General features: G+C 39.7%; 1 protein-coding gene across 2 annotated transcripts in view; it reads left to right on the top strand.

Annotated features, from left to right (window-relative positions):
* Nucleotides 1–454: 454 nt before the first annotated feature.
* The window catches only part of USP15 (ubiquitin specific peptidase 15), a gene marked incomplete at both ends in the record, with an annotated part of 62,095 nt that continues 47,733 nt past the window's right edge, over nucleotides 455–14,816 (top strand). Inside the window, one exon of one of the 2 annotated variants that reach the window (XM_079543571.1) lies at nucleotides 455–566. In XM_079543571.1, coding sequence (XP_079399697.1) covers nucleotides 478–566 — 89 coding nt within the window. The remainder of the gene's footprint in view (nucleotides 567–14,816) is intronic. The other variant, XM_079543570.1, reaches the window with a different exon arrangement.

The raw sequence follows: 14,816 nt of genomic DNA, 5'->3' as shown, positions 1-14,816 counted from the left end.
ATGCAACAAACAGTACGAGCTGCATCATTATAAGAATTACGGGAATCCAACCATTCATTTGCTAGCAGGGCGCACAGCATTGAATTACGCGTATGCTAATTAAAACATCGAAGAGAAGATCGCAGGCAGCACTTTATTCCAAAACTGCCACCTCCTCTTTCTGACCCATTTTGCAGCACGCCACAGAACACGCAGCGTACGGGGAAGGCCGGAATCCCGCACCGCTCCGGACACCACCGCTTTGCCGCCGCCCGCACGCCCCGGCCACAACACGGCCCCGCAGCTCACCGAGCCCCCCATCACGCATGCGCACGGCTCTGCTGAGAGGAAAGACCTCCCCGCCGCTAGGAGGCGCCGCCTCCCCCTCGGTCCCCTCCCCGCGGTTTGTGGCGTCTCACGTCAGCGTCACTCCCAGCATGCAGCGCGGCCCGCTCCTGCCCCTGCTACCGCTGCCGCCGCTGCTGCCGGGGGGAGAAGATGGCGGAGGGAGGCGCGGCGGATCTGGAGACCCAGCGCACGGACGTGGCCGCGCTGCTCAAAACCGCCCTCCGCAAGGGCGACACCTGGTGAGGCAGGGAGGGAAGGGGGGCTCGGGCTGAGCGACTCGGGCGGCTCCCCCGCCCTCGGCGGGGCTCGCCTGCTGGAGGAACCGACCTCCTTCCCCTCGGCCCTCCTCACTCTCGAGGGCGGCTCGAACCCCGCGTGCGCCGCGGGCCGCCGGGAGCGGGCGGATGACAGAACGGGGCGTGGGGGGTGGGTGGGGGGGGGGTGGAGAGCAGCGCCATTCTTCCTCCTCCCCGCCGCTCAGCCCCTTTCCGGAGGGCTCCGAGCGCTCTGGGCCGCGCCGAGGCGCTCGGTATGGGCAGGCGCCGAGGTCAGCTCGGTGCGAGTCGGCGAGGGAGGGGAGGCCGGGAACCAACCCGGCGGGGTGCGGGGCGAGATGGCCGCCCCTCACAATGGGGGCCGCGGGGAGAACTGCTGGAGCGGGGCCGCGGGAGGAGGGATCTGCTCGGAAGCGTTGCTTCCATCAGCCGGGCTGCAGGGAGGAAGCGGCGCCGGCGTCACCTTCCAGTCCGCGGCCGGGTTGGGCCTTACGTTGAGACTTCGGCTGCGAACGTGTTAATAGACGACGAAGCAGCCCCCGGAGGTGCGAACAGGCTGTTGTGATTATCTCCTCCGCAGCCGACGTATGTTTTCATGGTCCCTGGAAAATATGTCTTAGTGGGCCGTGAGGGTTGTCAGCAGAGTGAGCCACGGTTGGGGGGGAATTAGGTTAAATAAACACTGTCCTTCTAGTGTGTATTTGGTGATCGGGCTGATGTAGGTGTAGTTCTTGGAGGCTGGCTGGCATGTTCTGTGTTTTTTTTGTTGTTGTTGTTTTTGGTTTTTCTTTTAAAGAAGACAAGAGGAACTGCCACTCCTTCCACCACCCAACCTCCTCATCTCTCCCCTTGCGAAGTTGTCACCCAAAGACAAAGGCTGAAACCTTAGCTCAGTGAAAATTAAGTATGAATACACAAAAGTAGAGCTTTCCCACCTCATTTCAGTTGTCATCACTCACTGTTCCAGTTCCATAAAAGACTATATTTAACAGTGTTGATACTGCAGCATGTGTCAGAAGCATACATTCTGATGCATTATTCAAATACTGCTGAGTATACGTTCAGTTTTTGGCATATGAACAGACTGCTCTTAAACTGGAAAAGTATAAGTGACTAGAAAAAGGAAATCGATTCATATGGTACTGTTAAAAACGACTGGCAGTAGTACAAGGCTGCTCAGGCTTGTAGTCTTCTAATGTGTTTTTTTTTTTTTTTTTTTTTCTTTTATGATTCTGTTGGGTACTTCCTGAGTACTAAAAAAAAATATCTCAAACGGTTAATGTTATTCAGAATGAAAGTAACTTTATGAGCAGTTTACGTAATGAGTGAATCAGGGCATGCACTGACTGAGCTGTAACTTTTTTTACTACATAAAATATTTTAACATGGAAAAACCAGTTTAGTGAAATAAGCTTTTCAGTTTTCTCTGAAAATAAGTGTATTTCACTGTGATTAAGACACTGATATTAATCAAATGTTTTAAGGCTGAATGAGCTGTGGCAGAGCCCTATTAACTGTGGCTCATGAACTATTAAATCTAGGAACACAAATGTGTGTATAGGTCCGTTGATAGGATTAATACTTAAAGCTATGTATTTAACTTTAAGGAGTGTGTGTAGTAATTCAGAGATATTTTGGTACTTGCTTTTTGGTCTTTTGGAGCATCAGTAAGGAAGCGTGGTAGTTTACATGCTCTAAGTCATGACTCAGAATTGCAATTCCATTCATTCACTCAGTAGTAAATTTTGGTGAAAAATGCGAGCCGTGCTGTATCAGCTTGTTCTGTTTGAGCTTCCAAGCTCTGTACTTAAACCCAGTGCTTTTAAAATGTCCAGCTTAAACATACAAACTCTCAAGAATTTAGAGCACAGAGAAAATAAGTCGTTTATAAAGCTTCTGGGGTTTCCTCTTCATAAAAGGAAGAGTAGGGCAAAGAGAGGCATGTCATGTAGTATCTGTAGAGGGCAATGAACTTCTCAGTTCTTCAAGTTTACTGCAGAGAGAGAGAAAGAAACTGATTTATGTGCAATATTTCGAAAGTTAGATATTAGGAAAGATTTTGTAGAATACGCATGTTCAAATATTCATTTGAACAGGCAACTTGATAAGCTGTAAAGTTTGCTACAGTGGATGTTTTTAAGAATACCTGGGGCATAATATGGATAAAAATATATTGCCTCAGTGGATGGGCAGGAGCAGTGTCTGTCTTCTGCCTGTTCAGTCCTCAGGGATGGGATTCTGGGCTGATTTGTTCAGGTTACCTTTCCTGCATACTTTTATGGGCAGTTAATAAAATAAGTGCTTAAATTAGGAGAACCTGCAGGTTATTCCATCTTTCCATTTCTCTTGTTTTTCTTAAAAGATGTATTAACTAAACATCAAATTCAAGCTTTTTCAAGCAAGAAAATCCTTAGCTTATTAATTGCTTTAAATAATTGGAACTACTTTTGTTCATGAATTCAGCACTGAAAACCATGCTCTTATTACACAGAATTTGAATTACACGTAATTCTCTCTTGCAGTATTTTCCGAAGAATGCACAGTTTCTATGTTTTAGAGAGCTATGATTTTGTTCTGAAAGAAAAGAAATGCACAATTCATCTTGTATCTTGCAGTCTTAGGATCTGATATGATTGCTTCTCAGCATTTTGAAATTCTACCATTGAGAAGTGAGAAAAATTTTTAGTATCTGTGAAGATTTTAACCTCTCGGTCAGAAGCACTGATTGCTATGACTGCAGATAAACGTGAACTCAGTCAGTGTCCTCCTATATCCGCTCTCAGGAAGTGATTGGTACTCAGAACTGTTGGTATACATCTCTTTTTTTTTTTTTTTTTAATAACCATCAAATAGTTTGTGTGGCCAACTGGTCTTAATTGTCATTTAATGCCTTTGGAGCTGCAGTGGTATTCTTGAGAACCTTGCCAAGTATTTCTGTTTTTACTGTGTCACTGGGATACAGTTTTCAGCACTGAAAGCTATTGATACTGGCACAGTTTTTCAGAGAGTTGATGAACACTCTGCCAGTTCCTATTTGTGACTTCTTGTGTGAATTTTCTGCCTCCTACTGAGAAATAGTATCTTGTCTTTACCTTTAAGACCACTTTCAGCTCTGCTTTCCCTGCAGTTTCTGTTCTGCTGTGGCTGTCTTAGTCAGCAATGTTGCCTCAGTTACTTAAATAAGACATTACAAATGCTTTCATATTCTTCACTTTCATACCTCCTATGGATATTGGCCCTCCGTGGTCCAAGCTTGAGAGGCCACAGGTGTCACCTGCCAGTAAGTGGTTCACTATGTAATGGGTAACAGTGACTAATAATGACTAACAGCACAATCAGTTCCACCAAATTTCCTCTCTTTTCCCCAGAATTTCCCTTCTGTGCTTCTTTAATGTATTCTTCACTGTGTTAATTTCTGAGCAGATAGGAACGTAAATGATATTTATATTGCTAAAAGCAGTAATCTGGAAAATAATTAGGTTGTTAGAATGGACAAATAAGGATCACAAGTTTATTTGGTGTCCAAGGGAACAAATGTAACCCTTAGATGTTTACCTAGGGAGTACTGTGTAGCAGTACAAAGAAGTACAGTTGTATAAAACCATTCATGCTGTTCAGTTTTGGCTTGACGTGTCACAATAGGTGTTCGTTTGGAGTGAGCTCAACAACCTCAAATTTTATTAGAGGAGGAGAAACTCTTGCATTACAGAAGAGAGCTTAAGAGCTTTCATCTGTTTCCATAGTTGAGTGCTGTGCTGACATACACACAGAGTGAGAAGACATCTTCTAATATAAGAGGTTTGAGGCTAGCAGGTAATGACTGGAATTTCTGGCCTTGCTAGCCAACAAATTTTGGTAGTATTCTTCACCTTTTTTTTTTAAGATAGAGATAAATGTGTAATCTGTTTGTGGTTTTTAAGGCTTGCAAATTATTTGTGTTCTTCCAGATCTGTCTCTGATGCACATCACTCCTGAAATTCTAGTGATTGCAGAGGGAGTACTGCTGTTATTGTAAAACAAATTTCTGGGAAGGAGAAGGAAATATGGTGCAGAAAAATCACAGTGAGAAGTATTGGCTGTTTCTCATTTTTAAGGCTCATAGCTGCTGAAGAGAATAGGTAAAATTTTAAGTGGGGTGAAATCCTCCCCAGTGAATGATATGGAAAGTTCAGTCTTTAGGATTTCCTCAAAAAAAAAAAAAAAAAAAAAAATTGATTATGGTAAAAACTCATTAGTCTTGATGAACAGGAATATACAGCTCTACTTGAAAACCCTGAAGTGTCCATCATTGATGATGACCTGGACACTGAAATGCTTTTCTATAATAGCCTTTTGTACCAGTGTTTCCCATGTTTGATAATCCATCATTGTGCTGTACATGAATAGAATCTAGATTGAACATTATTGGAAGATCTACTTGATTTCAGTGGCATCATGGTGAGATGTAATGGACCTATATACCTCAGTAACATTTGGAATATCTTCAACTTACCAGAAATAAGTATGATGGTAAACAAGGAACAAGGTTGTTTTTTACTTCAATATCTTATAGCTGAAGTTTTATGTTAGATTTTTTTCACTGTATGAAGAAGGATGCAGCATTTATATGGAGATACACAGAGTGTTCCGAGTCCTCTTGGCACATTACTTGCGGTTGAAATAAGTAGGTGCAAATTTCTTCTGTTGATTGATGGGGCAGAGTGAGAGTGTGTTAAAGTAAAAGGTGTGTTGGGGTCAGGCTTCAAAACTGGAAGGCAAACATTGATTTAGGAATTAATATAATTTTTTGATGAGAAGCCTTTAGTTAAATGGAGAATTTATGAATGTATTTAAAGTGCTTATTTATGTAATGTTCACAAGTAACTTAAAATTAACATAAAAATGCAGTCCATTTGTTATGATTTTCTTAGGGGGTTGGGTCAATACTTAGTATATATGAAGAGCTCCTTAGACTATTGCAGCATGTCTCCTTAGACATATGTCTCCTTAGACATATGCAGCATGGAAGTGCTGTAGTGAGAATTGGATTGGCACAATCTAATTAGTTGATGTGGAAGGATCTTAGTGCATTTTCTTCAACAAAGCTTTCATTTCTGAAGAGACTTAAGATTTCGTAAAATTTGGAACTAAATGATATTTTCTTGGGCCCCCGGTACAGAAAGGACATGAAGCTCTTGAAGTGGGTCCAGAGGAGGGCCGCTAAGATGATCAGAAGGCTGGAGCACTTCTCCTGTGAGGAAAGGTTGAGGGAACTGGGCTTGTTTAAGTTGGAGAAGAGGAGGCTCAGGGGAGATCTCATTGTGGCCTTCCAGTACTTAAAAGGAGTGTGTGAACAGGAGGGGGAATGGCTGTTTATGAGGGTGGATAGTGATAGGATAAAGGGGAATGGTTTTAAACTGAGACAGGGCAGGTTTAGGTTAGATACTAGGCGCAAGTTTTTCACCCAGAGGATGGTGATGCACTGGAACAGGTTGCGCAAGGAGGCTGTGGATGCCCCATCCCTGGAGGCATTCAAGGCCAGGCTGGATGTGACTCTGGGCAGCCTGGTCTGGTGGTTGGTGCACATAGCAGGGGGTTGAAACTGGACAATCATTATGGTCTTTTTCATCCCAGGCCATTCTGTGATTCTATGATTTTTTTTCTCTAATTTTTTTGTGGCTTTACCTTTTTGAATAAAACTGTGGTTGAATTTTTCTATAATAAAGTAGAATAATTGCATCATTTAATCTTCTGAAATTCTGAAAGCAATTTAAATTTTAAAATAATCTGTTAATCATGTAGTTGATCAAGCAGTTTTGGCTGGCCTAACTCAAGTAGAAACAAGAGTATAAACTAATTTTTACGTTTATTATTTTCATAGTTGGAATGGTGCAAGAATAAAGATGGGATGCTGTGCCTTTAAGCAGGAGTCCTAATTTGCTTTCAGCAACACAGTTCTACTTTAGATGAAGCAATACTGAAGATAGACTCATGCACAGTGAGGGTGGGGAAAAAATTCTCAGCCATCTCTCTGGACAATTTGCACAATTTTACTGTTGAAAGTATAATAGTTTATGTTCATAAGGTAGGATGTCCTGGCAATACATGGTGCTGAAATGAGTGTGTCTCTGTGAAGTATCCCTGTTGCACTTTAAAAGTAACTGTTTTGATTTTGAAAGTAAAACCTTTAAAACCTTCAAATCTACCAGTTAGCATAAGTAAGTTTACATCGAATATTGTTTTATTATTTCAGTATATAATGGAGTAATGCATTCAGAATGCTTCTGACAAAAGTGGTAAATACCGAGATCATGTTGTTCAAACATTTTTCTGTCAATCCGTGTGCAAAGGTAAACAGTGAATCCAGTCATACTTCTGTGATCAGTCACCACTGCTGAAATGCACCACCAGCCACTTCACTCACTGTTTTGTCTCCTTAAACATTCTGTTACAGGTAATGAATGTCAATAGGTGCCATTTTTTCTTCATGGAGGAGTTTGGTGCCACACCTTTGCTTCATATGTGCTTCCATGTCAGACACCATTGTGTCAGAGTGCCCCTCTGCTGCCATCTGTCACACAGCAACAACATGTAATGGGATATTGGTGGGAAGGTTCAGTCTCTAATGCTGTACCAACATCTGCCTCTGACAGCGTGGGCCAACATAGTAAAATAGGAGGCATTGCTTTTGGAGCGGCCCTTGTACAAGTGCTGTGTTAGCATCGTTCTTTTGTTCTTGTAAGTTAATGTGTAAAGGCTATGAAGTCATCCCTTTTTACTTGTCTAAGTAAGGGAAACTGCACTTGATCATTCATAAGGATACAGCCTTTATGGTAATTTTAATTGACTGACCTTTTAAGAACATATGTTTGAATATAACGTATGGCTGTCAGCTGGTAATTTAGCATTTGAATTGGTTATATAGCACTTAGAGAAGTATTCCTTACTTTTACAGCTGTACTAGGAAATGGTACAGGAAGTGTTGAGTACTGTGTAGTTTGTAGATGATGCTGTAGGTGCAATAATTGATGAGAATACAAGCAGGAATCAGACTAAGGCCCGTCACAGAGATCAGCAGTCCTTTGTAAATGTAGGAAATAATCAACATTTTGTTTCATGGTAGTGGACCCAAAGAGCAAGAACACCGACAGCCTTTTCTTAGTGGTGGTCTGGGGGTGCTAGATGAAGATGAAATAATTGATGTAAACTTCTCCTAGATATAGGTTTAGTCACTTTAATGTCTTCTACTAAAGCAAGTTTAAAATAGTTGTCTTTCACTTTTTCATGTTGGTTTACATTATTTCTAAATAAACCTAAATAAAAGACAAGTGAATGTTACCTCTTCATCCTTTGGTGATGGCACTGAATCTGTGCGGTATGAAAACCTGTTGTGTATCAAAGGGACATGGAACCTTTCACCAAAATGTACTGTGCTCCATTTGTCACTGTGTGGTTTTTTTTTCTGTCGTGGTCGGACAAATTTCAGTTTTTCTGAATACTCTAAAGATGTTCTGCACACCTTTGAAACGTTACAGATCTGCAGATGTGATGTAGATCTCAATTATTGCAGCTTCTACATGTTCCGGAGGAGCACAAGTTCTGTCAGTGTCTGTATCAGTGTATCCAACTGTCTCAATGTTTCCAATATTATTGAGGTACTTTCAGAACATCTAACGTCATATTTCAGTGTAATTCTGAGTAAATCACATGTGCATGGTTTGCTTACTTTTAGACAAAGTTTTGGGGCTACTTCAGTGTTTGTTTCTCTACTTTCAACTTCTTGGCTCTAGGTGACTTTAACATAATAAAACTTGGTTATGTTGTTTTAATCTAGCTGGGTTTAGGTGACTGATTTATTTGGAATGCCTGTAAATATCAAACATCTGCTGGTTTAAAGTTAACCTTGGGGTGAGATTGTATTGGTTTAAAGGTTTGCCCCTCAAACCAGCATGTCTAGAAATCTGTCTCAGCCAGTTCTATCCATCAGTTTCTACCGAAAGTCCTCCAGGGTCATTTAATCTCAGAATAGGTTGATTAGCTTGTTCATTAGCTTGACTGGTGATGACTATGAGCTAAATTTCTTTCCTGAGTGAAATCTTGATTCCATGAGGGATAAGTAACAAACGCTACTTTAGAAAATAGTTTTATACAATGAATATTCCATTGCCTTGAGCTTCTGAGTTGTGCTGGGACAGCTTTCTCAGTTGGGTGCAAAGTTCAGGAGACTCCCTTAACATGGTATTGAGGTGGAGCTCTTTCCTGTGTTAGGTGATAGTAACAAAAGTGAAAAGTTGTACCAAGCTTAACATGCAGATGTTGTATCTCTGTTCTACTCATGCAAGTTACGCTATTTTTGTATCTGGGACAGTACATATTCAGTGAAGCATATCTGGTCTCAAGTGCATGCTGCAAGTTTTTAATAAGTTTCCCTTTAAAGACTGCTGACATTCATTTAAGAAATGAGGTTTTAGCAGATATGGCATTTTAAGAGGAAAAGATATACCTCAAATAAACAAAACTACAAGTCTTTTATTGGCAAATACTTTTGATTTCTGATGGTTGCTTGCATATGGATATAACATGGATGAAAAGATAAAATAAGTTGCAACACTTGTTAAGGTTTGCCTTGTTTTGTGTAGATGAATCAGCAGTCTGCCTTGTCGATCGTGGCAAGAATGCTGTATTGAACATGTTCTTAGGATCAGAATATATCATCTAATTTTCCGATTTTTTTTACTCTCTTCCTTAGTGGTAAGGAGTGGATTTTATTAATGTACTTCATGTGCTTTAGCAGATCGATCCGCTAAGCTGCACGACTTATAATTGCATTTCTTTTTTGCAGTATAATCTTTAACATGATAAGCCCATCTTGAGTAAAGATGAGGGAGTTGTATTGCATTTGAACACAAATTTCCATTTTTCTTAAACTTATTGGCAAAATGATATTTTGTCTGACAAGTTCTTGCAAAGGTAGAGGATTAACGTGTTCCATACTAAATCAAAGCAACTCCTTTTACCCGAGTCAGAATGCCACTGAAGTCAAAGTAACCATTGGTGAGTAAAATGCCTGAGATTTACATGAAACTTGTATGTACGTACATATGGGCAGTAATTAGCTATAAGAACTCACAACTGCAGTGTCTGTTAGCATTTTCAGAATCTGTTCCTGTATGTGTAATTTCTTGTTTAACGTATCTACTCAAACCTGTTTGGTGCAGTGCATGTGTTGTCTCACAGCTGTGGTTAGCTGGTCTACTGAACTTGCTCTTGAAAATATCTGGCTGAGAATAAACTCATTACTTGTTTAAATTAAGAAGTCTTAACTATGCCGGTAGATCCTATGCTGATGAAAGGCTGCTGTCTCTAAATAGAAATTAAATTAATTACCAGACTTCTTATGTAAGTATCCTACTTACCTTTGTTCACAAAGGGTGTTAAGAGTTGAATATTGCAATACTGAGTAAGACAGCACTTTCTGACCTGTGATTTGTGGTCCGTGAATAGTTCACTAGGCTCTGGCAAGACATCTACTGAGCCATATCAAATATATAATAATTTAAATCCAAGTTTGAATATTAGGATATGATATGGTGTGCAAACAGTATGAAGAACTGGCAGTTGACTGTTTGCTCTTTACTTAGGAGAGTCCTTTTAATAGGATTTTTCTACTTTAAAATTACTACATGAGGTTAGCTATGTAGTACTTCATACTACAAGCTGTTTTAACCAAAGTGTTAGGCTTTGTCCTTGAGTGCACACAAATTACATGATCTTTTCTTCTTTAATCTTTTCATCGCTCTTCAGTAGAATGCATCTTGCAAGAAATGCATGAAGCCAATTGTTTGTCAGCAGTGATCAGTTTTGCTTGTGCTTTATAAATATTAACTTATTTTTTAACAGTTGTAGAATCCAATCTTAAGAGTAGTGTTTAGCACCAGTTAAGTTCTTTATTTCATTAATTAATCATTGCTTCTTTGTTCATATGTCCAAAATACACTAACTAAAGTACTACTCATCGTGAATGCAAGAAAGGAAGAAAGAAAGAAGATGCAAAGTAATTTGAGTTTCCTATTATTGGCATTCATGCATTCTTCATTTTACTTTTCTACCTCATACTATAGTGGACAGACTTTGTTCAGATAATCTCAGACTTCAAATGATATTTTTTAAGATTTGTTTGTCCTGTAGTGGTTTTCTTTTCAGGCAAAAAGCTTGACTCTATTGTTTAGTTCTTATCACACTTACATTCTTGCATGATTTACAGATAGCCTTTCAACTTTTTATGCCAGAGATATTAATCTCTTATCTGTGCATATAAATACAAGTTTGTAAATTGTAATAGAAGTGATAAAAGTTCTTGTGATGTTGTGTTAGGAAACAAATGTTTTCAGTAAGGAGATCTGTAAAGAGACACTGCAGAGAAAAAACTAGTCAGTAGAGAAATTCATTAATTACATGTGAAGAAATAAAAGTAGATGAAGCATTGAGTTGGTGAATGTTTGAAGTCTACAGCAGTGAATCCCCAGCTATCTTGTGTCTCAAAATCAAAATTTCCATTACTCACGAAGTTATTGGCATGATCGTCTAGTGCAAAGTAATATGGTTCTACAGGAACCATGGCCAACCTCTTGTTTTAATTAATGCCAATGTGATAATTTCCTTTCTCTGTAAAATTATAGCTTTCATTTCTTTAATATCGCTGTTTCATTTAAATGTAGATTAAGAAAGTAGAGGCCGCAGAATGGGGTAGGGGACAAGGCTGGTGGGTTTGGTAGGAGAATGGGTGCCTGAGAGTGACTGCGTTCCTGACCACACACATTTGTGGCTGTTACTGAATGGTTGTGGACAAACCATGGGCAGAGGAGGACAAAGGTGAGAATGCTGTTGGCCTTTAGCAGTCTTTACGACTGAAAACCTTCTGTATAAAGCAAAAGGTGAAGGCATATAACGGTGATCAAATTCAGTATCCCTTTCTCCACTTATTAAAGAGACGTGACTCAAATATAAAAAGCATCTTATAAAAGGAATTGGGATTTGTATAGGCAGAGTGAAAGAACTGGATTTTTGCTAATGTAAGAAGAGCTGCTGCTGGTTGTACTTAAAGTCAGACAAATGCCAGTGATTCAGTAGTATTAACATCAGCTTTTTCCTTTACCCTCAGTCTGCAAGTACAGTTATCTTTAATATCAGACTATATTCAATAATATGAATACTCTGTAGAGCAAAATCTCTCTAACATAATTGTACCAATTATCTTTCATGGTAGGATGTAGTGTCTGTTTTTCTCTTCCAGGAAACAGAAGGTAATACTCATTTGATTGCAGTGGTTAGTTTGGTGAAAACTTGTCTGCAAGGCATCTGATTTTCTTTTTGTAATTTTCAAGTGGACTATCTTTGTGGGTTTTCCTGAATTTTCATATTCATGAGATCTTTTAATTAAATTTGGAAAGCTAATTGCCTAATGCAAGCTTCTGTCCGCTCTTTTCCCTTTTCATTTCTGATAATAGATAAATACCTTGTGCATGAATTTGATAGAGAATCTTTTAGAGAATAAACTATAAGAACCTTCTGAGTCTTTTGACTCCATACCTCCAAAAAAAATTATTGTATTCCTTGTACAAAGCCATATTTGAAGATATCTGCTTGTGGCCATTGATTTTAAGAAAAGGAGCTACTTAAATCTGTATGTGTCTTGTATATATCAGTTATCTTAGGTCTGATTTAAATCTAATATGTTTTTCCTCCTTATATTGCAGTACTGCATGGGAGGAATTTATGATAGTAAAAATATGTTTGAAAGCTTCTAGTAACAAAAATATCCCATTTTCAGAGCTTATGCAGGAGTTGTTACAATATTGCTTCACTTCCTGTATCTGTTGCATAATGGCAAACATGGGATTTGGGGGGTTTTGTGTTTTGAAGTTTCTTTGCTTTCATCTGATATTTAAAAAACATAATCACACTTTTCTATTAGCATATTAAAATAAAACAATAAAAACTTTTGAATTATGTGTGGATAGTCACATTATATGCCAAACACGTTATATACCAAAACCTGTCAGTTTTGGTAGTAGAAGCTGATTCTCATTTAATTTTGCACGTGATCATTAAATCTGGTATGGCATTATTGGAACCTGAAAGGGTAAGTTTAGCAGAAGTCTTAAATGGTAAAAGTAAAGCTTTACCGTAGAAATGTAAAGCTTTACTTTCCTGCTTTCATGTGTTGCAAAATGTTTTACTGTACATGGAGAATCGTGGAATTGGAAGGCACCTTGAACCCCCATGCCGTGGGCAGGGGCATGTTCTCTAGACCAGGTTGGTCAAAGCCCCATCCAACCCGGCCTTGATCACCTCCAGGGATAGGGCATCCACACTTCTCTGGGCAGTCTGACCCATTCCAATGCCTCACCATTCTCATAGAGAAATGTCTAAACCTAATTTCTTTTAATTTTAAACCACTACTCTTTGTCCTACTGCTTCTTTTCCTGAGAGTCCCTCCTCAGTTTTCCTCTAGACTCCATGTAGGTACTGAAAGGCTGCAGGAGGTCTCGCTAGAGCCTTCTCTTCTCCAAGCTGAATAACTCCAGCTCCCTCAATCTTTCTTCATAACACAGGTGATCCACCCCTATGAACATCCTCATGGCTTCCCTCTGGGCTCACTCCAGCAGCTCCTTGTCCTTCTTGTGCTGAGAACCACAGAGCTGGACATAATACTCCAAATGGGACCTCGCAAGGGCAGAGCAGAGGCAGACAATCCCCTTCCCCGCCCTGCTGGCCTCTTCTGTTTTGACGCAGCCCAGGATGCAATTGGCCTTCTGGGCTGCTGGCTCATGTCAAGTTTTTGATCCACTAGAACCCCAAGTCTTCTCAGCAGGGCTGCTTAATCCTCTCATCACCCAGCCGGTGTTTTTGGAAGCTCACTGTTTTGTTAGCTAGTTCTAATTGCTTTGCTGAACAGCATGAACAACTGAACACAGTTAAGCATTCAAAGTGTTCTAACAGAATGATTTTGATTTTTGAATTGTGACACTTGTGGAACTGGAACTAACTCAGATTTGTAGTAGATAAATTTTACTTCAGCATTTATAACATTTCAATCTATGCATTTGTTTTTGTGTAAGGCTACATTTTTCTTTTTACTTATTATCTTCAGTGTAGCTTTGTATTATCTTGTTTCTTTTTGCATTTTAAGTGTATTGTATGCATCACATGTCAAGGGAATTCTGCCCCAAAAGTGAACTAACTGGTGCTGGGCAGCCTCCTTTTGGATTACTTAGTAGCGCAAAATCACAGTGAAAAATATCTCATCATGCTGGAGCAGGGCTTAGCCATGCTGATTCATGACCAGTTTGATAGCATGCAGGGTGTACAAAACAGCTCATTAGGTCACCGTCTGTTTCTGAGCTTGGTAAGGGTAGGAAGGGACATTATTGCAACAAAGTAAAGTTCTTTTTGTACATATATCCCTAATATTTGAAACTAAGCTTTTTTTTTTTTTTTTGCTTGTGTTTTTTTTAATTGTGGTTCAAAAAGTAGTTTGAGATTTTTGTCATACTGCTTTGCTAAATGTTTAAAATTACAGAAAGAAATCATGGTTTGCAAGTAGGAGGAGTGCTCAACAACTTCAGAAGAGGTAGCAAGTCATAGTCAGGATGACATCTGAATAGTAGTAACAGGCTGTGCTGGGAGAACAGGAACAAGACTGACTGTGAAGTGGCAGAGGTACCTGGTACAGAGTATGGCTGGCATTGTGAGACTAAGGGAGAAATTTGGTCTTTAAGCAAGTTCTTCTACTGTTAGTCTTGTTTCTGTGACAGGTGAGACACATCTCTCCCTCAGCTATTTATTTTGTTTTTGCATATGGTAGTTACAAACTAGGGCTATGGTTCCTAATTATTCCTAATGCTAGGAGTCATTTGTTCACAGACTTATTATTACTGTTGATGTAATAGTATTTTGAATCGAGACTGTTTATTGTGTGAGTTAGGATGCTGTTGTCACGGATGTTGTGAAGTTGCCTTTGAGACCTTGATGTTTGATGTTTAGAAGGAATAAAGAAGAAGTAACCCTCCAAAACCTTGTGGTTTTGGATCTCATATACTGCTCTCTAATGCCTTCTTACTTTCCAAAGGATTTCTCTCTATAAATTCATGTGCTTAAGGAGCACATTTTGTAGAAACTGAAAAGCTGGGACTTACTGAGAAGCGAATCTGATAAGCTGAGTACAAAGGATTG

This window comes from Tetrao urogallus, assembly GCF_951394365.1.
Source record: "Tetrao urogallus genome assembly, chromosome: 1".
In the NCBI taxonomy this organism is placed as follows: Eukaryota; Metazoa; Chordata; class Aves; order Galliformes; family Phasianidae; genus Tetrao; species Tetrao urogallus.
The sequence above is the reverse complement of the archived record's forward strand: the minus strand, read 5'-3'. Positions and strand labels throughout refer to the sequence as shown.